The 25,880-nt window shown below is 44.6% G+C and overlaps 1 protein-coding gene across 2 annotated transcripts in view; it reads right to left on the bottom strand.

Moving 5' to 3' along the window:
* Positions 1-1,624: 1,624 nt before the first annotated feature.
* Positions 1,625-25,880, bottom strand: part of PHKA2 (phosphorylase kinase regulatory subunit alpha 2) — a gene marked incomplete at both ends in the record, with an annotated part of 90,183 nt that continues 65,927 nt past the window's right edge. The window contains 14 exons of one of the 2 annotated variants that reach the window (XM_080719605.1): positions 1,625-1,795; positions 2,339-2,539; positions 3,401-3,454; positions 5,600-5,770; positions 8,421-8,474; positions 11,005-11,034; positions 11,765-11,883; positions 14,751-14,852; positions 15,627-15,756; positions 15,860-15,938; positions 16,134-16,213; positions 17,122-17,278; positions 18,195-18,328; positions 19,758-19,846. In XM_080719605.1, coding sequence (XP_080575731.1) covers positions 1,625-1,795; positions 2,339-2,539; positions 3,401-3,454; positions 5,600-5,770; positions 8,421-8,474; positions 11,005-11,034; positions 11,765-11,883; positions 14,751-14,852; positions 15,627-15,756; positions 15,860-15,938; positions 16,134-16,213; positions 17,122-17,278; positions 18,195-18,328; positions 19,758-19,846 — 1,571 coding nt within the window. The remainder of the gene's footprint in view (positions 1,796-2,338; positions 2,540-3,400; positions 3,455-5,599; positions 5,771-8,420; positions 8,475-11,004; positions 11,035-11,764; positions 11,884-14,750; positions 14,853-15,626; positions 15,757-15,859; positions 15,939-16,133; positions 16,214-17,121; positions 17,279-18,194; positions 18,329-19,757; positions 19,847-25,880) is intronic. The other variant, XM_080719606.1, reaches the window with a different exon arrangement.

Consider the following 25,880-nt stretch of genomic DNA (forward strand, 5'->3'; position numbering starts at 1 on the left):
TCCCAGGAGGCAGTCAAGGACATGAGGCCACCCTGTTCTTACTCTGCTTTAAGAATAACCATCAGCCTACAGCTCAGCTCTACACAATGTGAGGTACAATCATGTCCTCTCAAAGCAGTTACAGCATCTCTGCAGCTCCATATGAACTTCAAGGAGCTGAAACAATAGCCTTGATTCCATTTCAGAGGCAGAGTCACCTCGAACACATCTCACCACCCTCAGAGAGTGACACTTCGCCATCAGATGGCTGTCTTTCTTTTTTGTGGTACTGAGGATTGAACCCAGAGGTGTTGTACCTCTGAACCAAAACCCCAGTCCTTTTACTTTTGATTTTGAAACAGGGCCTTGCTAAGTTGCTGAGGGACTCACTAAATTGTGGAGACTGTCCTTGAACCTGTGAACCTTCTGTCTCAGCCTTTTAAGTCCTGGGATTACAGGCATGTGCCACCCACCCCCGACTTGACTCTGTCTTTCAAGGTTTATTATTTATGGAAGCCGTTCTTCCTGTTATTCCTCTCAAGGGAAGACAATGTCTTATCCTCCCCCCCCCCGCCATGGGAAGAAACTCCATTCACCAGGATGGCTGCAAAATATCTGCCACATTGTCACGACTCATCCTTCTCTACAATCAGTGCCTCCAACTACACCAGAGAGAGCGCAGACGCGTGCTTCTATGACACGGGTTCAAGTTCCAAGCCTGCTTCTATTTTTAGGAAAGAAGCATTGTTCCTGTGGAAACACACCACTAATTTCCATGGCATCTACTGATTCATAGTTCATCACGTGCTGGTTCCCCAGAGCTCGGGGGGTAGAGGGGAGCACAGGCCTTTCCAGGGGACTCCCTAACTGCTCCAGCCTGAAAATAACAGTTTGCCTGGCTATTGGAAAAACTGGATCCCCAGCTTACCTTCTTTTTCTAAGTTCCAGATGATGGGGGATTTTTTGAGGCAGGAGCAACACTTTTAAGTACAGACTCCTTGAAGCCTGTGAGCCTGAGTTAACTGGGAGCGGTTGTGTAAATCTTGGCAATGGAGAACTGTGTTACATGAAGGTGGTCATGCCAAAAGAAAGGGAGGTTAAGAGAGCAAGCAAGGCACAAGATGACTAAGGTTCCATAGAAAGAATTGTTCTATTTGGTAAACAGTATGTTCCCCAGACAGAGTGTATCTTGTTAAGACATTCCCCTGTCCAGGTCTGATTGTCTAGCTGGTGCTGCAAGAAGGACCTCTCCATTTGCTGTCTTACTAGCTCATGGAAACTATTTCTGTAACTCTCTCTGAGAGCTGTTTTAAGCTGGCTTCTCAGTTCACTCTGCGCTCAAAGGAGACCAATTTCCAATTCCTTCTTAGAGTCCATGAGACCAGATGCTGGGACAAATGTTCCAGCAAAATGAACCTAGAAAATGATCCCAGGGTGCTCCTTGGGGGAGCACAAGATTCATGAGCTTTCTCCGTGGCTTATACATTGGTTTCAGGTTGAGTGCTACCGCTCCTCCCTGTTAATTCTTCCAATGGGACGTGCCTTTGTGATGGCACAGGGGATCTTGAGGGACAGAAGAAAGTTTCCAATGAGGCTAGGAGATTAGCGACAGATTCAAAAGGTGGTCATGTTTACGGCTGCAGCCCTACTGCATCTGGCAGCCTGAACTGGGCAGCAGTTCCTGCAAATGAGAAGCCACTGCTTTTGTTAGGTAGGTCATTGTCCCGTAAGCCCCGCTTGGAGCACTGTCATAAAAGAAGTGGCAAATTCCTGTGGCTTGGTCTTTCTCCAGAGTGTCTGTGGCTCCAATTGACACCTGTAGTAGGAAAAGAAAGAGAGAAGGCTCAAAGGCTACCTTAGACGAATAAGAGAGTCCATCTCCTAGCTGTCCCACAGGATTCTGCATGATGGAGGCGGTCCACATGGGCTGGGGCTGGTTGCCAGAGGTCCAAGGCCAGGTACCACAGCAGAAAATCAGTGCTGCTTGGGGTGAGGGACAGCTGCTCCTGCCCTGGCCACTATGCTGTGTTCTCACCCCAGTATGCAGCTTCTCTGCCTAACTTGATTTTAGATATAAGTGGGTCACCCACAGCCACGTCCATAGTAAGTGGTGGTGCCTGGACTAAAAGTGCCACCAACACAGTCCTGTCCAAAGGTCTTTAGATTTCCCAAGTGGAGATTGTGCCATTTCCTAACCAAATGGCTGACATTTTTTTGCCATCTATGATGACATTTTCTTTGTTTCAGTATACGCCTTCCTATTGGACATAGAATCTCTAGCCTCAACAGAGATAAATGCCAGCCAACCTAGTTACTCTGCCTTGGATATGGGCTGAGTAGGTGGCCTGGGCACACCCACCTGGTCCTGCACGAACAGCTGATTGGCCATCTGCACGATCTGGTCCACGTGGATGATGCCCCCGATACTGTCCATCTCTGTGTCTGAGAGCAGCGTCAGCACCATTATGGCTTCCACCAGCAGCTGCCGGTACTCAGGCTGGGGCACGCGGTTTAGCACTGACTCCACGTGGACAGCAAACTTGATCTCATATGGGGTCATCTGCCGAATGGGTTGCAGGTGGCCAGTGGTGAGACCGGAGAGACACCGCCCTGTAGCCAACGCTTCCCATAGCATAGTCAGAACTCGGCTCAAATGCTACCTCAGTTCTGGCTGCGGTCCTGATCCTGCAGCAGGGACCCTCTGGAGTGGGAGGCTGAGTGCTCTGCCCTGGGAATGGCCTCCTCTTAGCCTTGTCTACCTATTGGCCTTGACTTCCTGGGGATAGAATCCATCTCTTTCTTTTTTCTTTTGTTTATGGTACTGGGGATCAAACCCAGGCACATTCTAACTCTAAGCTCTACCCCCAGTCCTTTTTATGTTCTTTATTGAAATAGGGTCTCAATAAATTACCATGGGATGATCTCAAACCCATAATCTTCTTGTTTTAGCCTCCCTAGTACTGGGACTATAGGTGTGTCCCACCACACCTGGCTCAGGGACCATTTTTTTCCTCTTTCTTCTCATCATTCTCTGTAGTCTAAAATATGGTGCCTTGGGCAGGGTAAAAAGTGAAAAGATTTATTTCTAAGAGAATGTAGGGAAGATGATTTATTGCAGCAGGAAAAAAGGGGTCTGGGGAGGCTCTGTATAGGTCTAATGAGTATGGGATGGAGCTTGGCTGGGGTTTTAAGGGATCGTGGGAAAAATCTAAACAGTTCAATAGTCCAGAAGTGGCATTTCTTAGGAAATAAAGAAATGGTGACAGGGGAGAAATGCTGCACAATTTTGGGGCAAAGTGACTGAAAAGACATGATCTACAAATGGCTCATCTATACAATAGAACATGCTTGAGAAGTGTGGAATTCCGAGACCAGGAAATGATTCCTGGGATGGGCTGGTGTTGGACTTTTCTCATCATACCTCTCGGGTTGTTGAGGATGGGAGGACATAACCATCGATGGAGAGACCGTGGCACTGGAGGAAGAACAGACGCTTCAGTCAGATTCCAGAACGTGATACCAGTGCACGAGTACTCGCACACTCGTTCACACGCACTTGCGAGCATAGCTCTCCCGGCCCTGGAAATCTGCACGAGGGCTGGAACACGCCAGACTGTCAGTTATTTTTAGAGCGCTGTTCTCACTGCCCACAGGCTGTGTTTTCGATGGAACAATTCTAGGGAAACCAGCAGGCATCTTTCAGATCGCGCAGGAACAATGCCCTTGGGAGCCGTGGCGTCCTCCTCCCTGGTGGCTCCGAGTTTCACTTGGCAACCAGGCCCTGGCGCCTGCCAGGCCCCCTTTGGTGCCATAATGAAGGGAGATTTTTTCATGGCTCCTACTGGCAAAGTGATGCTTCTGTGCCTTTGCAGGCATCTATTTTCGAGATTTCTATAATAAGCGCCAATCACAAAAGACTTGAGCACATGCACAGACACGCACACGCACGACATGTATATAAATATCAAGCAGGCTCCATACAAAATGCTGCTCTTTCATAATAAAAGCATCTTGGTTTAGTGCCAGCAGAGGTTGGGAGAGAAGCATGTGATACCCCAGGAAGAGCAGGGAGATTTTCTAGGAATAGTTTGTCCTAGTCTTATTGGTCACCTTCTAACTCTCAGTGCCCTGATCAGCAGCAGTAGCAGCTGCCCTGCCTTCACCAGAGCCCAAGGGTTCCTGAAAAGAGGCCGGGAACCATGGCCAGGGCCTCTATGGGCTCCACTGGCTCTGTTCCATTGGGGTTCGGGTACCAACATGCAGCTACTTGCAGGAGGCCTCCCACTCGGCTTTGCAGCTGTCCTAAGGAAGATATCGGACCTCTAAAGTGCAGAGGCCAAAGCTCTGTGACTGGCCTGGGGCACCTGCTGCAGAAGGAACACAGACCAAATGGTGCTGTGGCTTTGCAAAGTGGGCTGGAGTGTGTTCTTACTTGGGATCACTACATTTTTCGTTCCTCTCCTGCTGTGAACTGAGCTAGAAAAAAAGCGTTTAGAGGAAAAAAATCTGGCTTGGTTTGCACAGATGCTTTTAACTGAAGCATACTGTCCCTCTGTGGCGAGGCAGGACAAGCTCTGCCGGGCCCTGGAAGCTGCTGCATGAATGTCCTGAGGCTGAAATGGGAGGAGATAAAAGTGGGGTGTAGAGAACAAAGGGGCCGTCTGCCCACACTGCCCCCTCCTTGGTGACAGGCATTCGGACAGGCTTTCCTATGTCCAGCTGCGGGCACTGCAGCCTGGCTGTGTCACCTCTCCTTGGCTTCCAACCACAGTCTCTGGAGAGATTTTAACAGATGGGAAACACAAGCCTTTCTGACAGCCAGAGGGGCAGTGCGCAGCTAGGCTAAGGGGAAGAAATTTCAGGGTCTTTGTCTCCAGGCATGGAAGCAGGGGTGGAAGTGGGGGTAGAACTATGCCTCTGGGACACACAGGATTTGGGGCCACACTGGATGCTCCTTTCTGAACACCCTTAGGACCTTACAGGGTGGTCTGCAGCCAGCCGGGCTTCTTTCCGTCACTGAAGGATGCGGACACTGTGCCTGCCTAAATGTACCGTCCACTGGGCGCTGCCCCAAGCAGACCCCTCCTGAGTGCTCATCCTGGGCCCAGGGCTGTCCAGTGGCTAAGGGTCACCTGGATTACGTTTCTGTCCACAGCCTCCGGCCCCTCTACTTCTTGTCTATCTTCTGACTTTGCCATGTTCCTAAAATACGTCCAAGTTGCTCCCACACAACTGGGCTGCTGCTTTGTCCCACTCACTGTGATTCCAACCAGTAGTTCTCATCCAGAGGAAATTTGCCTCACGTGACATTTGGTAATGTCTGGAAATACTTTTAGTGCCATTCCTGAGGAGTGATGGGGAAGGAGATGCTACTGGTGACATACAGCTATCTGCCAGAGCCGGTGCTAACACCTCATGGTACCGGGACCAGTCTCCTTCAGCAGGGGATTACTCAGTCCCAAGTGGCAAAGTGCCAAGGCAAAGGCCCCTGCTCTAGGCTCTGAGCTACCTGAGACCGGGGCGGGGGTTGGCTGGTTTCTTAGCCATCCACCCTGACACCTGGTGGTGCCACCACACTTTGCAAAGGCACAGGGGCGCTGGCGTGTTTCCCCAAGCTCACCTTCTGAAGTATCTTCCACACCTTCTGGTAGAATCCCACGGGGACCCTGTTGATGGCCCCATCCAGCCTTCTCCTGCGTAGCCACTGGCCCTGCTGCTCCCCCCAGCCAAGGTGATATCCTCCTGAGTCTGACGATGACGTGCCTGTGGGTGAGGAAGGGGTGCTGGAAATCTGCAAGACAGAAAGCATGTGGCCTTCAGAAGCCTGGAGGGCCACCCAGCAGACACTCCAGGGGAAAGCCTGCCTCCACGAAAGCTGGCTTGCTGACTAAATCAAAGTCACCAGATGCCATTCACCCATGGAGGCACATAGCTTCTTGGTGCTACTTTGTCTGCTCTTTGATACTAAATTGATCTTTTATTATGTGGTCTGGATTTTTAACTCCTCCCAGCCCTTAGGAGACAGGGCAACACCCAGAGGACCCAAACTCACAGGGCAGAAGCTTGGCGGGTCTAAGTGTGGCTTCCGCGATCAGGCTGCTGCCACAGTGCCAACAAGAGCTGAGGCAGCCACCCAACTGAGGCGGCCTGGGCCCTGGGCTAGCACTGGCTGCTGCCCCTGGTCACATCCGCACAAAGGGAACACAGCTGGCCTCCCGCAGGAGCCATCTGAGTATTTGCTAAGTGAAGAATGTGAGTGGCTCCTGCTGAAAGCTCCTGAGGGTGGCTGTCTGTACAAAGCTGCTCCCCCGAGGCTGCAAGAGACTTTGAGGAGGACCCTGGCCTTTGGGGCAGGTGAATCTCTCAGCTCCTACAGCCTGCCTGGGGAGGGGACAAATGCCAAATTGCTTACTTCCATAGCGCTATGGAGATGTGACAATCACCTCTCCTTGGGGTGAGTACCACAGAGAATGTCATACTTACTACAGGGGGAAGGACTTGGAGGCAAAGACAGAAAGTCAAGGATAGAAATCTCCACTTGTGGCGGGATCTCAGAGATTTCAGTATTTCCATGTATGCTTTTCTTTCTTTTTTTTTCTTCTTCTTTTTTATTTTTTTTTTCAGGTCTGGGGATGAAACCCAGGGGCATTTGACCTCCAAGTTACACCCCCTGCCCTGTTTTTTATTTTTTATTTTGAAACAGGGTCTCACTAAGTTGTGGAGGGTCACTAAGTAGCTGAGGCTGGCTTTGAACCATGATCCTATGGTCTGAGCCTCCCAAATGCTGGGATTACAAGCGTGTGCCACCACGCCCGGCTTTCCATGTATGCATGCTTTTCAGTCCTGCTTGTTGCTTCCCTGTTCTTAGCCCTGAGATTCGTCCATGGCAGATCTGAGCTATTTGGGGTAGGAGGGCATCACCACCTTCTTATGTCATCAGCTGAGACTGTACTCCCTCTGACCTCCACGAAGGAAGTGTTGCTACAGGGCTGCCATGACCTAGTGGCCTGGACACCAGTCCTGGACGTGGGGCTTGTCCAGCATGAGAAAAACTCAGCTTCCTGTCTTACCCCAGTGGATTCTATCCACTTGGCCTCCAAGTCTGGCATCTTCACCCGAGCCTTTTTTCTGGACAATATGGCATTTTAATTTCTCATTGCGCAATACTGAATTTAAAGCTTTAAATATCAAATCCAGATATTAAACCCGCTAGCAAAATAGGAGGCGGGGTTCTTCTTTGTGTGCTCCTTTTGACTTCAACGGATCTTATTTTGAAAAAGATGGTTAGGCTGGGTTATTCCATTGGGCTCATTACTGCCATTTAAATAAGGCAACAATTAGCTACAAATAAAAGTAATTACAGCCTCACTTATCAGTGACTCAGCTGATTTTTTCCTTCTGGTTTTGGGCAGCATATTCAGACTCGCCTCTGTGATTAGAACATTTCTTAGGCCTCCACTTGAGCTGGGGACCCACCCGGATCTGGGCCATGGTGAATTTAAAGTGCTGGTCAGCATGTGCTTCTCTGCTAAGGCTCAACACTCAGTAAAATGGTGTAGAACCAGCCAGGCGCAGTGGTGCAGGCCTGTAATCCCAGTACTTGGGAGGCTGAGAAAGGAGGATTGTAAGATAAAGGCCAGTCTTAGCAACTCAGTGAGACTCTCTGAAACTTAGTGAATATCTGTTTAAAAATAAAAAAAAAATAAAACTGCTGGGCATGGTGGCACAGGCTTTTAATCCCTGCGCTTGGGAGGCGGAGACAGGAGGATCGCGCAGGTTCGAATCCAGCCTCGCTAGCTTAAGAGACCCTGTTTCCAAATAAAAAAATATAAAATAGATCTGGGAGTGTAGCCTGGAGGTAGAAGGGCTTCCAGGAACCCCAGTACCACCAATAAATAAATAAATAAATAAATAAATAAATAAATAAATAAAATAAAAAATAAAACTAGGGCTGGGGGTGTAGTTCAGAGGTAAAATACTCCTCGGTCCATTACACACACACACACACACACACACACACACACACACCCCTAGTGCCTGGAAGATTCCAGAAGCTCCTGAGAACTGGTGAGCATGTTCCTCAACCACACTGTGCCAAGGAACATGAACAGTGAAGTGAGAGCGCAAGATGGAAAATGAAGCCCACTTCAAGAACTTCTTGGCCTTTCTAGAAACTCCCCAAGTTACAGCTGGAGTGGATAGCCAACATTAGCTGAAAACACTAGAACCTGGCTCAAGTCTTCAGAAGGCAGGGTGCAGTCTGGGGCTGTAGCTTAGTGCCCAGTGTGCATGAGGCCCTGTGTACCACTGTCAGCACCACATACACAAAAACCAAAACAGAAGTCAGTGATGAGGCAGGAGCATGAGTGAGGACATAGAAGGAAGCAGATAGTAGGAACATGGGGGAGGTAGGGATGGGTATGATGCCGACGCAGGTTTACCGCAGACTTGGAGAAATGCATGCTGCTGGATGTGGTCTGGCCCACAGAGAAGAACTACAAGACAAAAAGGATCAACTCAGTCATGTGCAATGATACCAAGAGACACTAGCAGTGAGCAGGCGGAGAGAACAGCAAGAAAAGTGCCCCTAAGCAAGGCATGGAGTGGGCAGGCTACAGCCGTTCTCGCTTGGTGACATGGGTGACCTCGTCTCAGTCTCAGGGTGCACCTGTGGCACATCGCTGGGCCCTGGCTCCAGGGGATATTCTACAGGGTTTTAAGTACTGAATGTTATCTGGTCTGGTTATATGTGCAGGGGGCCTAATCAAGTTAGGATACATTTTTTTTTTCAAACCCACAGCCATGAAATGTTAATGTTTTATGCTGCATTGTGAAAATCTACAGGGATCAACAAAATACCCATAACCACTACTATCATCTGGCACCTAACAGGCACCCATAGATAATTTGGCCACACAAGTATTTCCTCATCTAAAATGTAGTATAACCTTAATTGGCATGGGTATGGTCTGTATACTTAGTTTTCTTGCAAAAGTAGAATAGAAATTTAAAATGTTATAGCATTTATTAAATTTTGACTAGAGAATAATATATTTCCTTGATATAAACCTGGACACTCTCTATTGGGGGGGGGCGGGAAGCGGAGGGGGAAGGGCATGAAGCACAATGTAAATGTACACCACTCTCAATATGTTCCACTTATAAAAAATAAAAATTAAATTAAAAAAAACTTGTACTGGCTAGTTGAATACAAACCCATCCAAGAAAAAAGGGGTATCATTTCATCCCTGTAACACGCAAGGATAGCATTAATGGAGTGGAAGGAACCATCCATATTCACCTATGCTCAGGCAGGCAGGATATGGGTAACCAGAGGGACGGTGCCACCGAGTGGCAGATGAAGGAAGATGTTTAAAAAGTCCATTCCTTACTTGGAAGGAGCATAAATTAGAATGAGAGCTTGAGTATATTTTACCCTTTGAAGACATGTGTAAGCAGTATTCACATATCAATATATGTTTTCTTCTATGCTCACCTCAGCATAGAGACATCACATCACTAGAAATGTGACTCCTAAAGTCAGGTTTAGTGGCACATGCCCATAGTCCCAGCTGCTTCGGAGACTGAGGCAAAAGGATCACTTGAATCCAGAAGTCCCAGCCAGCCTAGGCAATATAGTAAGACTCCATTCTTAAAAGTAATTCCAATTTTCTAGTGGAAGGAGGATGTCACAAAGTAATATACAACATTTTCATTTTTTCCCTTGTGTGGAATAGCTCTATCCTTTCTATTGAGATTTTGCAATACCTCTATTTAGTACCCTCTTTTTGAGTAGAAATCTCACTGAGGCAGAGCCCAAGCCATTTCTCTTTACCAAGACTCCTACAAAGCCCAATTTTATAAGTTGAAATTTAAAAATTTTTTATTAAGCATTTATTGAGCATAGCCAGGCTTTGTGCCCAACACTAGAGATACAGAGATGAACTATTGTCAGAACTTCTGATACAAATCGTGATTCAAAAGCTATGGGCATTTAGAGTTTTTGTGCATCTCTGCATGTATTTTTATTTTTTAGACAGATAAATACCGATATATACATAGCTGGATAGATGCAGATATGAACATGTACATACATATGCAAAATAGTAACAATATTGTTCAAAATACAAGTCATTTACCAAAATATATATTCAACAAAGAATATAATTAAGATGAATTATGAATATTTAAACATCTAACATTAACCAAGCAAAAATTGGTATTAAAGGGTTCATTAAAATTATTAATATTTTGAAATTGTGATGTTATAGAATGTTACAGAAACATCATTTAAGCAAATTTTTGTTGAATGCTTTATGTTGCATAAATTGAATTAATTTTGTTTATTTTTTTATTTTTTATTTTTTGGTGGTACTGGGGTTCCTGGAAGCCCTTCTACCTCCGGGATACACTCCCACGGGCTACACTCCCAGACCTATTTTTTTTTTTTTTGGTGGTACTGGGGTTCCTGGAAGCCCTTCTACCCCCGGGCTACACTCCCAGACCTATTTTTACATTTTTTTTTAAAATTGGAAACAGGGTCTCCTAAGCCAGCGCGCGCGGCTAGCTTCGAACCTGCGCGATCCTCCTGTCTCCGCCTCCCAAGCGCGGGGATTACAAGCGTGCACCACCACGCCCGGCCCAGACCTATTTTTTAACATTTTTATGTGGAAACAGAGTCTTAAGCCAGTGAGGCTGGCTTCGAACCAGCGCGATCCTCCTGTCTCCGCCTCCCAAGCACGGGGATTACAAGTGTGTGCCACCACGCCCGGCCTTAATTTTGTTTATTTTGATGCTAGGTTTTCAACAAATTTATTTTTAAGGCATGGGGTAAGGTCCTTTTTCTCCTGCCTTTACATCCTGCTCTCTTGTGTCCCTGAAGGTCGCCTGCCTGAGCCACTGTGATGGGCAGAATGGCTCCTCCATGCATTCATACTGTGTATTTACAGCCTCACTTTCCACATTCAGCCAGAAAGAACATGAAGCACACACTGTAAAGGACAAAATAAGGCAAAGGTATTTCACCTGTTCATCAGCACTAAATCGTCTAGTCATCTGAAAGTAAAAACATCAGGAAATAAAAACCAGCTTTGAGTCAGAGATATCCAGCTGCTTCCCTCCCCTCTGCAAATACAGGCCAGGGATGCTCATGCCTCTGATAGTGGTCCAGCTAGTGGTCATGACCAGCATTTGAGATAAAGTAGGAAATTCGAGTGTATTTCTCACTGCAGGTCACAGTCAGAAGAAAATGCTATTTCATACTGTGGATCATGGTCAAGTCCTAGCATAGTACCTGGCATACCAGGACTGAAAAGACGTTGAGTTGCAGTTCTGTGGGGCTCAATTTGAGGTGCTTTTTACTGTGAATACAATAAAGATGAAAGGAGACCATATGGAAGGTTGGAAATAAAGGTCATCCCAGTCTTTTTCCAGATCCTTTTCACTATTTCAATGGAAGCATATTTGATAGAAAAACGACTGCTCCTTTTGGATGACTATGCTTGTTAAATGGCACAGACATGGCAAACGTGGACAAGGTGTGTTTTGGAATATACAAATAACATCACATCAACGTTATGGGTGGGCAGGCAGGGTGCATTGTGAACAGCTCTAGAGTGTCCCTCTGGGTGTGGGGCTCAGATCACAGAACAGAGGGATCTCTCGTCCTCTATAAGTGGGCCCAAGCCTCAGGCCCTGGGTTTCTATGGCTTTCTGAGGTGAGCCAAGGTAGGGAAACCACTTGACTCCCCACTTCCTGCAGCTGCCACAACCACTGTGTTCTTACCTGTTTCATCTCACTCCTCAGTCTGGTAATGCCGCTCCTCTCAGTTTTGGTGACTCCAGTGTGTCCCACCTCATGGATGGAGATGGCAGGGCTGGATGTGGAGGACTGGATAGGGCGCACTGGAGGGGAAACACACACACGTGATCCTTAGGGACTACACAGCATCACTCTGAAGGAGGAGATGTGGAGATGTGTTTATCTGTGTTTGTGCCTACCCCTCACCCTACATGATCAACTCATCAAGAACCTTGCTTCCACCCCGGCCTGTGCTGGGCTTCCAGGTAGTACAGGGTTCTTGCAGGAGCTTGAAGGGCTACATCAAAGTGCCAGCACTGTTTAATTGGTGTGCAAAAAAGGGAGGCAGGAAGCCCTTTGCTGACTGAATATGTTTTTTTGTGGTATTGGGGGTTGAAGTCAGGGGTGCTCTACCTCTGAGCTGTACCCCCGGCCCTTTCTGTTTTGAAACAACATCTGGCTAAATTGCTGAGGCTGACCTTGAACCTTCAATCTTTCTGTCTCCGCCTCCCAACTGCTGGGATTATAAGCATGTTCCACCACACTCAGCTGGAATATATTTTTCAAAATAACTTTTATCCAAAAGCATGCCTTCCTTATGGAAAACTAAGGCCATCTAACTAATCAAGCCTTATCTAACATCTGTGGACATTTTAGTCATTATCCTGCCAGTTCCTCCCCACCCCACACGATTGTGCATACCTTTTTAATCTCATAAAACAGAATCATCACTTCTGTATATATATGTACACATCAGACATATTGTATGTATGTGATATGTATGTACATTTCTGTGATCTTTTTGCAGTTAATAGATCATGAATGGCTTTCCATGGCATTAAATGTTCTATCATTGTTCACAATTGTATGACATTTGATTTCATGAGTGGGTAAGAGGTCATTAACATACCTAATCTCTAGGATCCATACTGAACTTGCCAGACTTTATCCCCAAGTCATGTGACCCTCAGAATGCCAACTGTCACTGGAAAATAAAAACCTGCTTTCTATTTACTGAGGAGCTTGTGACTTGAGTCTCTGTGGTCACAAGATGGTCATAGGGAATGCCCCCATGCCACGCCCTGCGTGGGCACTAGATGCAAGTGTGATTTCATGGCCTCCCTAGGTGACAGAGCTCAGGGGGAGAATTTAATGCTACATGGCTAAAAGTAGGATAACCTACACCAGGCCTTGGGGCAAGCAGATGGCAGAGGGGGACTGAGCCTGCTAGAGGGCCTTAAGCTGGGGAGGGAAGTGGAAGAGCCAGGTGCATTGTGGTGCTGTGGTCCCAGGGGTCAGGGAGGTTCTCTTCATTGTGCCAGCCCCCCCCCCACACACATTTCCAACCTACTGTAGTAGCCTCAGGACTCACACCTGCCCCCAATCCTACACTCATGGGTCTGGCCTCTGGGCTATTGTCACAAAGGATTCTTCTAAAATGAAAATATAATCAGGTCACCAGCCATTCAAAATCCCTCCAGGAGAAATTCTTTTTCCTGGATCTGTCCTCAGGAGAAAGTTCAAACAATCCTCTTGGTGCCACTAGAGGCCCTACCAACCGGAGCCTCCATGTCCCCAATTCCTGGTCCAGATGCACTGCCCCAGGCATTTGCATACAGTACTTCCATCTTGCTGCTCCTCTCTGTAGGCCCAGCTCAAAGGTCACTTCCCACCCGATCACACTGAATTCAGGGAAGTGGAGGGTAGTAGAGAGGGAAGAATTAACCAAAGAGACACAATGATCAGCCTAAGGGAGGTAGGTCATCAGGGAATGGACAAAGAAGCCAAAATGGGCATGGGAAGCCCCAGGAGGGCCTGTAGGGTGATGTTCACTGGAAATAGTTATCTCAGATACTCAGGATGTAATCTGACTTCTAATTCTATTTGAGCTTCCTAATTTATAAAAGTCAAATAATTATAAAGGACAATTAAGAACTGATGCTACACATTTGAAAAAGACAGCTTGTCTTCTGTCCTTACTTGCAATTAGACATATTTGTTGCGTTCAAATGACATTACTCAGTTCCTAGTTTCCTAAGCATCTATAGCTCTGTATCTAATGACAATTATTTGTGTCAAATCATGTACAAGAACACATTAAATATTTATCTTGTGCATTTAGATTTCAAGGACTGTGCATTGGAAAGAATTGGAAATTACTTTTAGACAAGGGTCTTGAGTACTCCTCCCTCAGGAAAAGGAGAAAAGTCACCAATATGCATCTGATTGCTCCCATGCAGTCTTTGTGGCTGGCACACACTCAGGAAAAACACAAAGTACCCAATGTCCCTCTTATTAAATAAAAGGAATGACATCCCACAGTGTATTTCTTTGGCTTGATGAAATAAATTCACCAATGTTTCTGCAAATCATTTGGCTTTTTTATGAGAAAGAGAAATTATAATTGCTTCAATTATAATTAGGGAGCATTTGAGAACAAGAAATCACACCAGGACTTGGGTGATTATATTTCCTAGCACTGCAGCAGAATTCTGCATAAACTGAGCAAGTAAGACTGGGACAAAGCAAACAAACTGGCTACAGATCTAGGTCACAGAGAGGTCTTCTCCCAGTCATATGAAGGGTGACTTGGGGCCTGGCTAAGAACACTTTTACCCAAACCAAAGGCCAGGCCACTCAGATGATTTGAAAGGACAGCTTTTTCATGCTGACAGTTGACATCACCCCCACAATACTTGTGTACAACTGATGGTACCCAGTGTTATGGCCACAGGAGATGTAGGTTGCAGAGGCACCTGCCCAAGCCTATGTGCTTTGGAAGAAATGTTACCCCTAGCAAACACCTGATGGTGTTCCAAAGCTCTGAAAGCAGGCATCATGAGCCTAGGCCTCTGCCCATTGGTTAAAACAGGCTGAGTACAGTCATATTCCTCTTTTCTGCATCTTTAGTACTGAAGATCTGTACTTCAATGAGATGGGTTCCCCCAGAGGGGCTGCAGCACTAACTCACCGCTTCTTTCCACACCAAATTCTTTTCCACTTAGAATATGATGTAGGAGATTCTTCATATCAAAAGGGCTAAGGTTCATCAAACTCTCAGAAGCTTCTTCCCCTACAAAAAAATCATGTAAGTGTTCTAGACACAAGGCTGCTGATGAGTAAAGGCACAGTGGGGTGAACCTGGGTGGAAGAGAATGACAGAGGACGCAGTGGCAAGTCTCTCTGCTCAGGACGACCACACCTGTTGATGCAGTGCTGAAAGGCACTGGTCCCTGGAAATTCTAAATGCTGTTGTTTATTTTTGTAGTACTGGGTATTGAACCCAGAAGCAAGCACTTTACCAGTAAGCTACACCCCTAACCCTTTTTATTTTCTGATTTTTGAAACAGGGTCTCATTTATTTGCAGAGACTGGCCTCGAAACTGTGATCCTCCTATCTACCAAATACTGGGATTGCAGTTGTGCACTGATGTGCTCAGCTTTAAATGCTGCTATTTAAATCAGTATATTATTTGCTTAACTCCTAGACACACAGTTTTCTACATTGTACTGATCCCTGATGTTGGGATGCATCATGCAATTGCTATATATATTTCAATTGGTAGGACTCCTCCCAGTGAAGTGTTACTAAATGGGGGATGACATCTCACAAGGACATCAGTAAGGAGCTTAGCTGTCAGATGCAGAACAGGTGTCATAGTAAACGTTGCTAGGCTTCATTTTCCCTGACTTAGAAGCTTCAGCAGCCTGTGCTGTGTGGCCTGATAGGCCTGGAGATTGGAAGTTGGCTCAGGAATACTTGAGCAGGGCTTCCACTTACAGCAGAATCTCTAGACCAGGTGCCGGGGCTGGGTGGGCAGGAACTGTGGAAGATGCAGCTTCTCACCTGAGCAGTTCAGGCTTCTTGCCAGCTCTGTGGCCATCACTTGAATGATCAGTCCAATCCGGAGTCTGAGCATCTCCACAAAGAGGCGGGGCTGGGCCCTGACATACATGGCAAGGTAAACCACAATCTCCTGATGCAGACACACACAGGGACAGGGCCTCAGTGACCAGGTTGGCAGTGAGAGGCCCCCTACCACTCTGAGGGCCCTTGTCTCTCCCATGCCAACCCCTGACCTGTGTGAGGACTGCAATGCTGATGTCCTGCCCACTGGCCTCATAGATGAGTTCTGTGAGCTCCTCCGGGGGAAGAGGCCTAGCAAGGAGCAGGTCAAAAATATAATGAGATACCTGGGAACAGGGTTCCTTACCCGTCTTGGAAGTTCCCTATTTTCAATGTTGGAAGTGCCCATTTGAGTAGCTTTAAAAAGCCCCTACTCCTGAACAGCACAGAGCACTGATGCTTCTCCATTCTTCCACCAAAACCAGAGTCCCTTAACCAAGGACTTACGCAGAGATGGTCTTCTCCCGGGGCTCAGGTGGCAGGCCCACTGTGAGCTGCTTCTGATGGGACAGGAGGTCCGCACATGCCTACATATTTGGGAAATTTGCCTTTACAAACTATGATTCACACTGCCCTTTATCTGAAAAATCCATATTCAGGCCCCAGGTTGTGCAACCTAGGCAGGGCTGGGTCCCCATGATCTTTGTGTCTTCCAGGTATGGCTCCAGGCCTGGATCTGTATGGTCCCTTAGTAGCCACTATAGCAAACACCTTGGACTCCTCAATATTCACGAAGGTGGGGATGAGTCCTCAGGGAGCCATGTTAACACCCACATATATTCTTTCTTTCATTTTTTGGTACTGGGGGTTGAACCCAGTTACATTATATCTCTGAGCTACTACTCAGCCCTTTACATTTTTTTTAAATTGAAGCAGAGTCTCAATAAGTTGCTGAGGCTGTCCTTGAACCTGTAATCCCCCTGTCTCAGCCTCCCAAGTACTGGGATTATATGTGTGTACCACCACATCCAGCAAATGTGTTATATTTTTAACTTCCTCATTACCCATATATAATAAACACCATCACCTTATCAGAACACCTAACTTTAATGTTGTAGAAAGTGGTTTTGGATTTTGCAGGGCCTTGGAGTTATAAATATTAATGATCAATGTACTGTGGGTGGGTGTGCAGAAACAAGAGAGCTCTGCTTTCAAAGATGCCAGGTCCCAGAGCATTTTCATTTGATTTTCTGGCAAGCCTTTTTTCTGTGGCTAACAATGAACCACACTAATCAACTTGAATTTCCTTTCTTCTGCTTGCCTTCCCAGAGCAATGGGAGGTCAGGACAGGAAAATCTGCCCTGGCACTGTCCCCACTTTCCTTCACAGATAAAAGGCATTTTCCTTGAGTTTCCATATCTCTGAGATTGGAAAAGGAAGAGGCATGGGGTTAGACAGGGTGAGCAGGCAAGTCCACAGGTATGGTTACTCTGACCTCAGCAAGGACCTCCACCTTCTTCCTGAGCAAGCCTGAGATGTAGCGGATCAAACTCCACTCCTGGTTCAGGCCGGCTTTCCCATAGAGCTCACTGAGAAGATTGTGAACGGTGACCCCATGCTGTCCTGAGAGATTGGTATCCCAGTTGGGACCCCTGTCAAGAAAGAGAAAAACCGGAGATATGTCCCAGGATGTTAAGGCTGGGAGAACAATGAAGGAATGCAAATCTGCCAAGTGCTTGGGCATTCTCAATGCCTCTAAGCCTGGCAAAGAGAGTTCCATCCTACCAAGGCATTCCATCCCTTTGTCATTTGAAATACGAGGTTAACATCAGAACATGTAGGATTCTGGCCTCGTCTGGCCTTCTTGTTTGGGGAGGTATCAGTAGGCAGAGAAGATGAAAGTCTCATTCATGGTGATCCTGGTAATATGGATCATGATCCACGGCTGGGTATGGTGGTGCACATCTGTAAACTCAGTACTTGGGAAGCTGAGACAGGAGGATTGCAGGTTCAAGGCCAGACTCAGCAACTTGATGAGACCCTGTTTCCAAATAAATAAAATAGGACTGGGAGTATAGCTCAGAGGTAGAATGACTCTGGGTTCAATCCCCAGCATCATAAAACCACTCAATCAATCAATCAATCATGCCTTGGGCTGCTGAAAGGCCAAAGGAACAGAAAATGAATAAGGGAGAACTAAGAAAGCTCAACTTAGTTGAGATCTTTAACTTACTGCTATAGCCTGAGTGCTTGTGTCTCCCAAATTCCTATGCTAAAACCCTAACCCCTGGGGTGATGATATTAGGAGACAGGGCCTTTGGGAGATCCCCAGGACATGGGGGATGAGTCCTTGTAACTGAGATTAGTGCCCTTCTATAAGAGGTCCCAGAGAGATAGCTCATTCCTTCTACCATGTGAGGAGACAGAGAGAAGGTGGCATCCATGAGAAAGTTGATCCTCACCAGAAACTAGATCTGCTAGCAGCACTGTAATGAATCCATTTCAGTCGTTTATGATACAAGTATACAGTATATTGTTATGGCAGCCCAAATGGACTAAGACACTTACTTTATTACATAAAGAATGTACAGAATGTCTGCTTGGTCCTGTAGGTTGGAACAGTCTTTCAGCTGTTCAACCAGCTTCTCACAGTCCATGTCACCGTGGTCATCTCTGGGCCACTGAAAGTCATCTTCAGGAGCCTGAATACAGGAGAAGCCAGGATGTTAAGGCTGAGAGAACAATGAAGGAATGCAAATAATAATACAGAAGCCATAAAACAGGAGAGGGTGGGGCTGAGTATGGGAACTTTCAGATGGTCAAGAAGTGAAACACCAACTTCTTGGAACTCTGGCACTGTGCTAGACTCTAAGTTTTCAGTGAATATATTATACTTGTTTATTTATAGGTTCTTAATATTTTGGTCAGTGAATCGCAGTGTTAGTCAACATTTTCAAGAGACCGGAACAGGTTAAATATGTGTCAGTTTTATTTTTTCAAAGTTCAGAAACAGGCAAAACTAATCTCAGCTGTTAGCATTCATGATTACAATTATCTTTGGATAACATGGGGAGGAAGTGACTGGGAGAAAGCACAGAGGTAGCCACTTACATGCGTATATAGGCTCAGTGACAATTCAGAGTAGTCTATACTTGAACTTTATCTTCAGGAAAATAGACTTTTGAGCCTAGTGCAGTGGTACATGCTTGTAATTCTAGTACTTGGGAGACTGAGACAGGAGGATTGCAGGTTCAAGGCCAGCCCCAGAAATTTAGTGAGAGATTGTTTCAAAATAAAAATAAAAAGGTTTAGGGGTATAGCTTGTGGGTAGAAATGTCCTTGGGTTCAATCAATAGTACAAAGAAAGGGATTTTGAAAGCAAAATACAAAATGTATGCTTTAAATAATGTAAAATTGAAATTAGGTTGAAATATTCCCAATAGGAACTGGATATTTTACTCATGAGAGATAAAAGCAGGACAGAATTCAGAATTATGGGATCCAATGAAACACCCTGGTATTTTAAACTCCTAAGGAATATCTTAACAGTTAATTACACTAAGGATGTGTGTAGGACTTGGGAGACTGAGACAAGAAGATCGCAGGTTTGAGGCTAACCTCAGCAACTTAGCAAGACCTTGTTTTAAAAATAAAAAGGGACTGAAGTGAAGCTTGAAGGTAGAGTGGCCCTGAATTCAATCTCAATATACTCCTCACAACAAAAGGGATAAGAGTAGGGGTGAGGGTACAGCTTCATGATAGAGCATTTGCATTGCATCTAAGAGGGCTTGAGTTTGATCCCAACACCACTAAAACAAAACAAAACAAAACAAAACAAAAAAACAGCCCCTTAGCCTGTTCTGCACATCACCCACCTTGACTGGCTGACTCAGATAGGATGGGGTAAGGCAGGTGGCTAGTTTATTTCTTGCAGTGCTACCTGAGTTATGATGATGCAAATCAAATTCCATACAATGAAGTGACTAGATTCACAACAAAATGCAAAACTTCTAAAACGGAAAAGTCCTAGATATCAAAAAGTATGTTTTTTCTTTTGAGTTCTTGCATTTAAAAGAATCTTTGGTAATAACTCAGCATTATACATTTTTTGAACTGTTCCAAATGCTTTACCTTTTTTAGGAGTGGCTGAGGAGAATCAACAAGATTGAGTGATTTACGGTGAGTACTTAGAACTTTTGTTGGCAAAGTCATGGAAACGACTGGAAAACAAAACAATAAAAAGATCCGAGGAAGAACAGTGAATTGTTTCTTTTGAAAGGTGCAGTGGCTACTCTCCATTATGATAATGCAAACCAACTGGAGAAATAATTACTTATTTAATTCAACTGGTTTCAATGAGAATTTATCATGTAGCCACATCATGTGCTACAAAATGGGAGTGAGAAATAAATGCTTGAGAAGATGTAGAGAAGTGGGAACAATAATACATTGTTGGTGGGATTGAAAACTAGTGCAACCACTTTGGAAAATAGTATAGAGAATCTTGAAAAGAATGAGAATTAAAGTACCATATGATCCAGCACTACCTCTTCTGGGTATCTACCCCCCAAAAAGGAAAACAAACTACCAAACTAATGCATGTGTATCTATGTTCATAGCTGCACAATTCACCATTGCCAAACTATGGAACCAGCCAAGATGTGGGATGGGATATGTACACAATGGAATTTTACTCAGCCATAAAGAAAAACACAATTATGCTATTTACAGGGAAATGGATGGAACTGGAGGACATTATGCTAAGTGAGATTAGTCAGTCACAAAAAATAAGAAATCAGATGCTCTCCCTAATGTGTGGAAGCTAGGGAGAAATGGGTCATAGGAGGAACTCTAGATGAAGAAGGAGATTCTGCAGATGAGCAAATAAGGCGACCTATCTGAGGGGATGGGAAGGGGAAGAGGAAAATTCTCTAATGCACATGATGTACTTTAACAAACACATCAAACAATCACTAAGCCAAACATGAGAAGGAAGGAGGGAGAGGGAATGGGGTGGAAACTGGGTAAGGGCTAATTGAGTGATGTGTGCATGTATGTCTCCACCATCTTGTATCCCATTAAGATGTATGACTACAATGCACCAATAAAAAAATTAAAAAAAAAGAAATAAGCAGAACATGGATTTTTGAGATCATTTCACTCTTCCCTTCTAGAGTTCAGGAGAAATTAGTATCTTAGGACTAGAAAGAGAATAGACTGAGCCAAACTTCTTTTTTGCCTTCCAGTTAAATAAACAGACCCACAGAGGATAGATGACTTATTTTTCCAAGGTCATAAAGGTTTCATAATCTAGGTCTCTGAACTTCCCATCCAGTATCTGTTTTACCTGCTAGTGCCAGGGGTGGTTATTTTATAACCATCTTTGGATGTTATTACTTATATTCATTCATTAGGCTATCTCTGTCTTCCAGATGACATCACATTGTCTCAGGAGAGTAGAATGTTTCAAGGTAAAGTTGATGCACATTTAAATGTTATTTATAAATCTCCAGGTTACATTAGTGAATGGAATATACACTGTAATTGCATGTTGTTCCCCAAACTACTAACACTAAAGAAACAAGTTTCTTTTAAAAATACACACCCTCTAGCCAGGTGTGCTGGTGCACACTTGTAATCATAGCATTTGGGAGGCAGAGACTGGAGGATCGCAGTTTGCGGACAGCTTTAGCTACTTAGAGAAGCACTTCACAAATCACTGAGACCCTATTTCAAAAATAAAAGGACTAAAAATTAGGGTTGGGGGTGTAGCTCAGAGGTAAAATGCTCCTGTGGTTCCATCCCTAGGACTGCAAAAAAAAAAAATACACACCCTGAAGAATAAGGGGGGAAAAGGAGATAATAACAAGATTTCAGAAGAGATAAAGGCAATGGATTAAAGATAACTTATCTAGAAGACACAACGCAACCAAACCTTGTTTTATATAAAGTTGAAAAATCTAAGAACCAGGCATATTTATAATCAGAGGATCCTGAGAAAGCTCATGAACTAGCTGTACTGTATGTCTTTGGAACTGGGGTCTAAAGGGGGTAAACAAAATAAGGAAGACTGGGGAGAAGCAGTGAGCTCCCTGGATGTCCTCAAGTATGCAAAGCATGGCACTGTGACAGAAGCCTAGAGGGCCTCTTTGAAGAGGGAAAAAAAGAGGGAGGGTCTGTAGGCAAGGGCTCACCAGCACAACTGAAGGCCTGAGTGCATTCCTTAGCGAGATCATGTCACTATGAAAATCCAGGCAAGCAGGCCCCTACTATTCAAGTAGGAGAGAGAATTAGGTAACTGTGGAATATCTCTGAGGAATTTTTTTTTGGTGGTACTGGGGTTCCTGGAAGCCCTTCAAATTCCAGGCTACACTCCCAGACCTATTTTATATAATTTTTTAATTTGGAAACAGGGTCTCCTAAGCCAGCGTAACTGGCTTCGAACCTGCGTGATCCTCCTGTCTCTGCCTCCCAAGCGCGGGGATTACAAGCGTGCACCACCATGCCCGGCCTCTCTGAGGAATTTGACCAAACTATAACCTGGAACCTCGAGGCCACATGTGCTTAGAGATTCTCCTGCATGAGTGGATAACCACAGGGCACCAGGAACAGGAGAGAAAGATCTAATGTGGCACACAGAAAGTCAAACAAGGGGCTGGGATGTAGCTCAGTGTCAAAGCACCTGCTTTGCAGGTGTGGCGCTCTGGGTTCGATTCCCGGTTCCAAAAAGACAAAAAAAAAAAAAATCCCTTAAAAAAAAGAAATCCAAACAAGGAGGAAAAAGCAACTTGGGAGAATGGAAACCATTCAGGGAGAAGAAAATATAATCCCAAACAAACAAAACTCCAAATCCATACCATTAATATTCTCAAAATAATAAGTAATTTTACTTTACACTTGAAACAAGAACAGATTGAAAGGTAGAAAATTTGGGGACAAAGATTTCAAACATGACAGCAAGAGTGAAAGAACTCAATTGAGGGGGTAGAATGAAAAGTTGAGGCAAGTGCACTCAAAACAGACAGAAATATGAAAAACAGAAGAACACGAATAAAGGCTTCTCCAGGAAGTCGACACTGAAATCACAGAAATGATAGAGAGGAGAGCAGAGAGAGAGGAGAGAGGAGAGAGAGAGAGAACACAAGGAAAATCAGGAAGCAAATGAGTCATGAAAGTTTTCAGAATGAGAGAGAGAGGGAGGGAGGGGAGAGAGGGGGAGAAAGAGAAAGAGAAAAAAGAGAAAGAACAAGAACAAGGAAAATGTCCACTTCCGGGAAGATGGCGACCGAGAAAAGCGGGGCTTAAGAGCCCCGCTAACAACAAATCTCCATTACCACAAAATCGGCGCCTTTCATAGCCAGAAAACACCATCACCAGAGAAACAAAAAAATCACCAGGCTCCAGAGAGAAAGCGGACTGAGAACAGAGCTCAGAGCCACAGAGGAGATACACCAGCCTCACCCCCGAGGACGCTGCAGCAGCGCCATACTGCCGGCGGCAGTGGCGATTTCACCGGACGGCTACAGCAGAGCTGAGGTGAGCCGCTGCGGAACAGCCAGGCGGGATTTCTCGGCGAAGGAACATCTAAAGCTCCCAGTGGCTAGGCTAAGCACACGCTGCAGGGATTCAGAGTGAAAATCAAAACCAAGAAGAAATACGCCAGCCTCACGGCCGAGGGCGTAGCAGCAGCGCCATATTGCCACCGGCGGCAGCAGCAGAGAATTCACCAAGTTCAGTACGGCTACATCTGCGTACTCAAGAACAATGAGTCAAATTGCGGGCCACAGAGGAGAAATCCCAGTACTGTACTCCCTGGGACTTGACCCAGTGGGGGAGTGGCGGTGGCAGAGATATCACACCATAAGAGAATGTGCAACCTGGCACCCCCCCACAGTCTAAAGCAGCCTCTATCGACTCTCTGGGTCGGAGACTCTGTGATACAACCCAGTAAAGGAGTAGTGGGGTCTGAGATACTACTGACTCGAGATCCAGAACACCTTAAGTGAAGTCATAGTGACCCAAGGGAAGAACCCAGAGAAGGTACAAACTTCCGAAATCATGGGAAAGAGGAATAATAATAGAGCAATGAATGCCCACAACCCCACCACATCAGAACCCGATAAAACAGAAAACCAGAGATTTCTAGAAGATCAAATCAGGAAAATAACTGTAGAAATAATAGAGGTGCTTCGAAAAGAAATCAGAGAGAGTAAAAAAGAGATAAAGGATGCAATTAATGAAGTAAAGGCCTCAATTCAAAGCACAAACAACCGATTAGAACACATGGAGAACAGAATCTCGCTCTTAGAAGATAATCGATCCAAAAATGAACGCATAGTTTCTAATCTAGGAAAAAATATCCGACAGCAGGAATCTGATATTGAAGAAATATGGGCCCATTTTAAGAGAGCTAACCTAAGAATAATTGGAATAGAGGAGGGAAAAGAAAGTGAAACCAAAGGGATCAACAATCTCTTCAAGGAAGTAATAGCAGAAAATTTTCCAAACATAGAGCAAGAGGTTGATACACAGGTCCAGGAAACTTATAGAACTCCCTTTAGACAGGATAGGAGAAGAGGATCCCCACGCCACATAATTGTCAAAATGACCAATGTGAAAGCCAAGCAGAGAATCTTAAAGGCAACAAAAAACAAAGGGCCAAGTGACATTCAGAGGCAAACCAATTAGAATCACTCCAGACTTCCCAAACCAAGTCATGAGAGCCAGAAGGGCTTGGAGTAACATATTCCAACCTCTGAAAGAAAACAACTTCCAGCCAAAAATTTCCTACCCAGCAAAACTTTCTATCAAATTAGATGGAGAAATAAGAAGCTTCCATGACAAACAAAAACTGAAGGAATTTATGTCTTCAAAACCAGCACTAGAGAAAATACTCAAAGAGATTAACTACAAAGAAGAAATAGGTAACACACACCAGAACCAGAGAAATAAGATTTTCCATCCAACAGTCAACTAAGATTGGTTATCTGTGGAGATTCATTACTTATGTTAGTCTTTTACCTATCTCTAAATGGTATTGTTTGCCTTTATTGTTAATTTTTAGGATTTCTAGTTGGAATATTAATATACCTTCAGATAAAGCATTTGGAAATATTTTATCCCATTCTATTAGTAATTTTTAACTCTGTTTACATTGTCTTTGGATATACAATATATTTTTTTTTATTTTTTAGGGAGTTTGTATACTCTTCTGTTGCCTGTGCCATTGAAATCATATCCAAGAAATCACTGCCAATTTCAATGTTGTGAGGTTTTATGACCCAGATTTTCTCCTAAAAGTTTATAGTCTTAAGATTTATATTTAGGTCTTTTATCTATTTTGAGTTAATATTTGTATATGGGATTAGGTAAGGGTCCAACTTTATTCTTTTCCATGTAATTATTATGTTTCAACAATATTTAGTTAAAAGATTATTATTTCCACCACCAAATGTTCGTGGAAACCTTGTCAAAAATAACTTGACAATATAGGGAAGAGTTTAGCTCTAGGCTTGTATTTAACTCCAATGGTTTATATATCTGCCTTTAGAACAGTACTACACTGTTTCAATTATTGTAGCTTTATATGGTTTGAAATCAAAATATATATCTTCTAGCTTTGTTCTTTTTCAAGATCGTTGTGGGTATCTAGAGTCCATATTCCATATTAGGATAGATTTTTTTTCTGAAAAATAAATATATAAATATATGATAGTTTCACCTAAAAAATAGAAAAAAATATTCTCTGGTAAGAAAGAAAGTAAAAAGAAATATTGAAATGTTATCTTTAAGTCATCAAAAGCTTGGTATCAGACAAATGAAACTGTTATGTGAGATTATCATTTTTAATTTTGGATAAATTGCTATAATACTAGATGTCAACCACTAAGCCAAGCATGGGAGGGAGGGATGGGGAGAGAATGGGGTGGGGATCGGGTGGGGGCTGACTGGGCGATGTGTGCATGTATGTCTACAAAAGTTTGTATCCCACTATGATGTATGAATACAGTGCACCAATAAAAAATAAAAAAAAGAAATGTTCCCTGTGACCACAGACACATAACTTGGCTTCTTTGGTCTACAGCCCTTCCTTTTGGGTGTGTTGCACACTGTAGCATTTTCAGAGGCAGACTTCTCGGAGAGGGGCTTTGGGTAGTTTTTTGGGTATGTTTTACGCTGGGGAAGGCACCTTGCGGATTCCTTGTTGGGTTTCAGGGCCTCATGTTAGCATTATGATGTGGTGATTAAAGGCAG

This window comes from Muscardinus avellanarius, assembly GCF_963383645.1.
Source record: "Muscardinus avellanarius genome assembly, chromosome: X".
Taxonomy (NCBI): Eukaryota; Metazoa; Chordata; class Mammalia; order Rodentia; family Gliridae; genus Muscardinus; species Muscardinus avellanarius.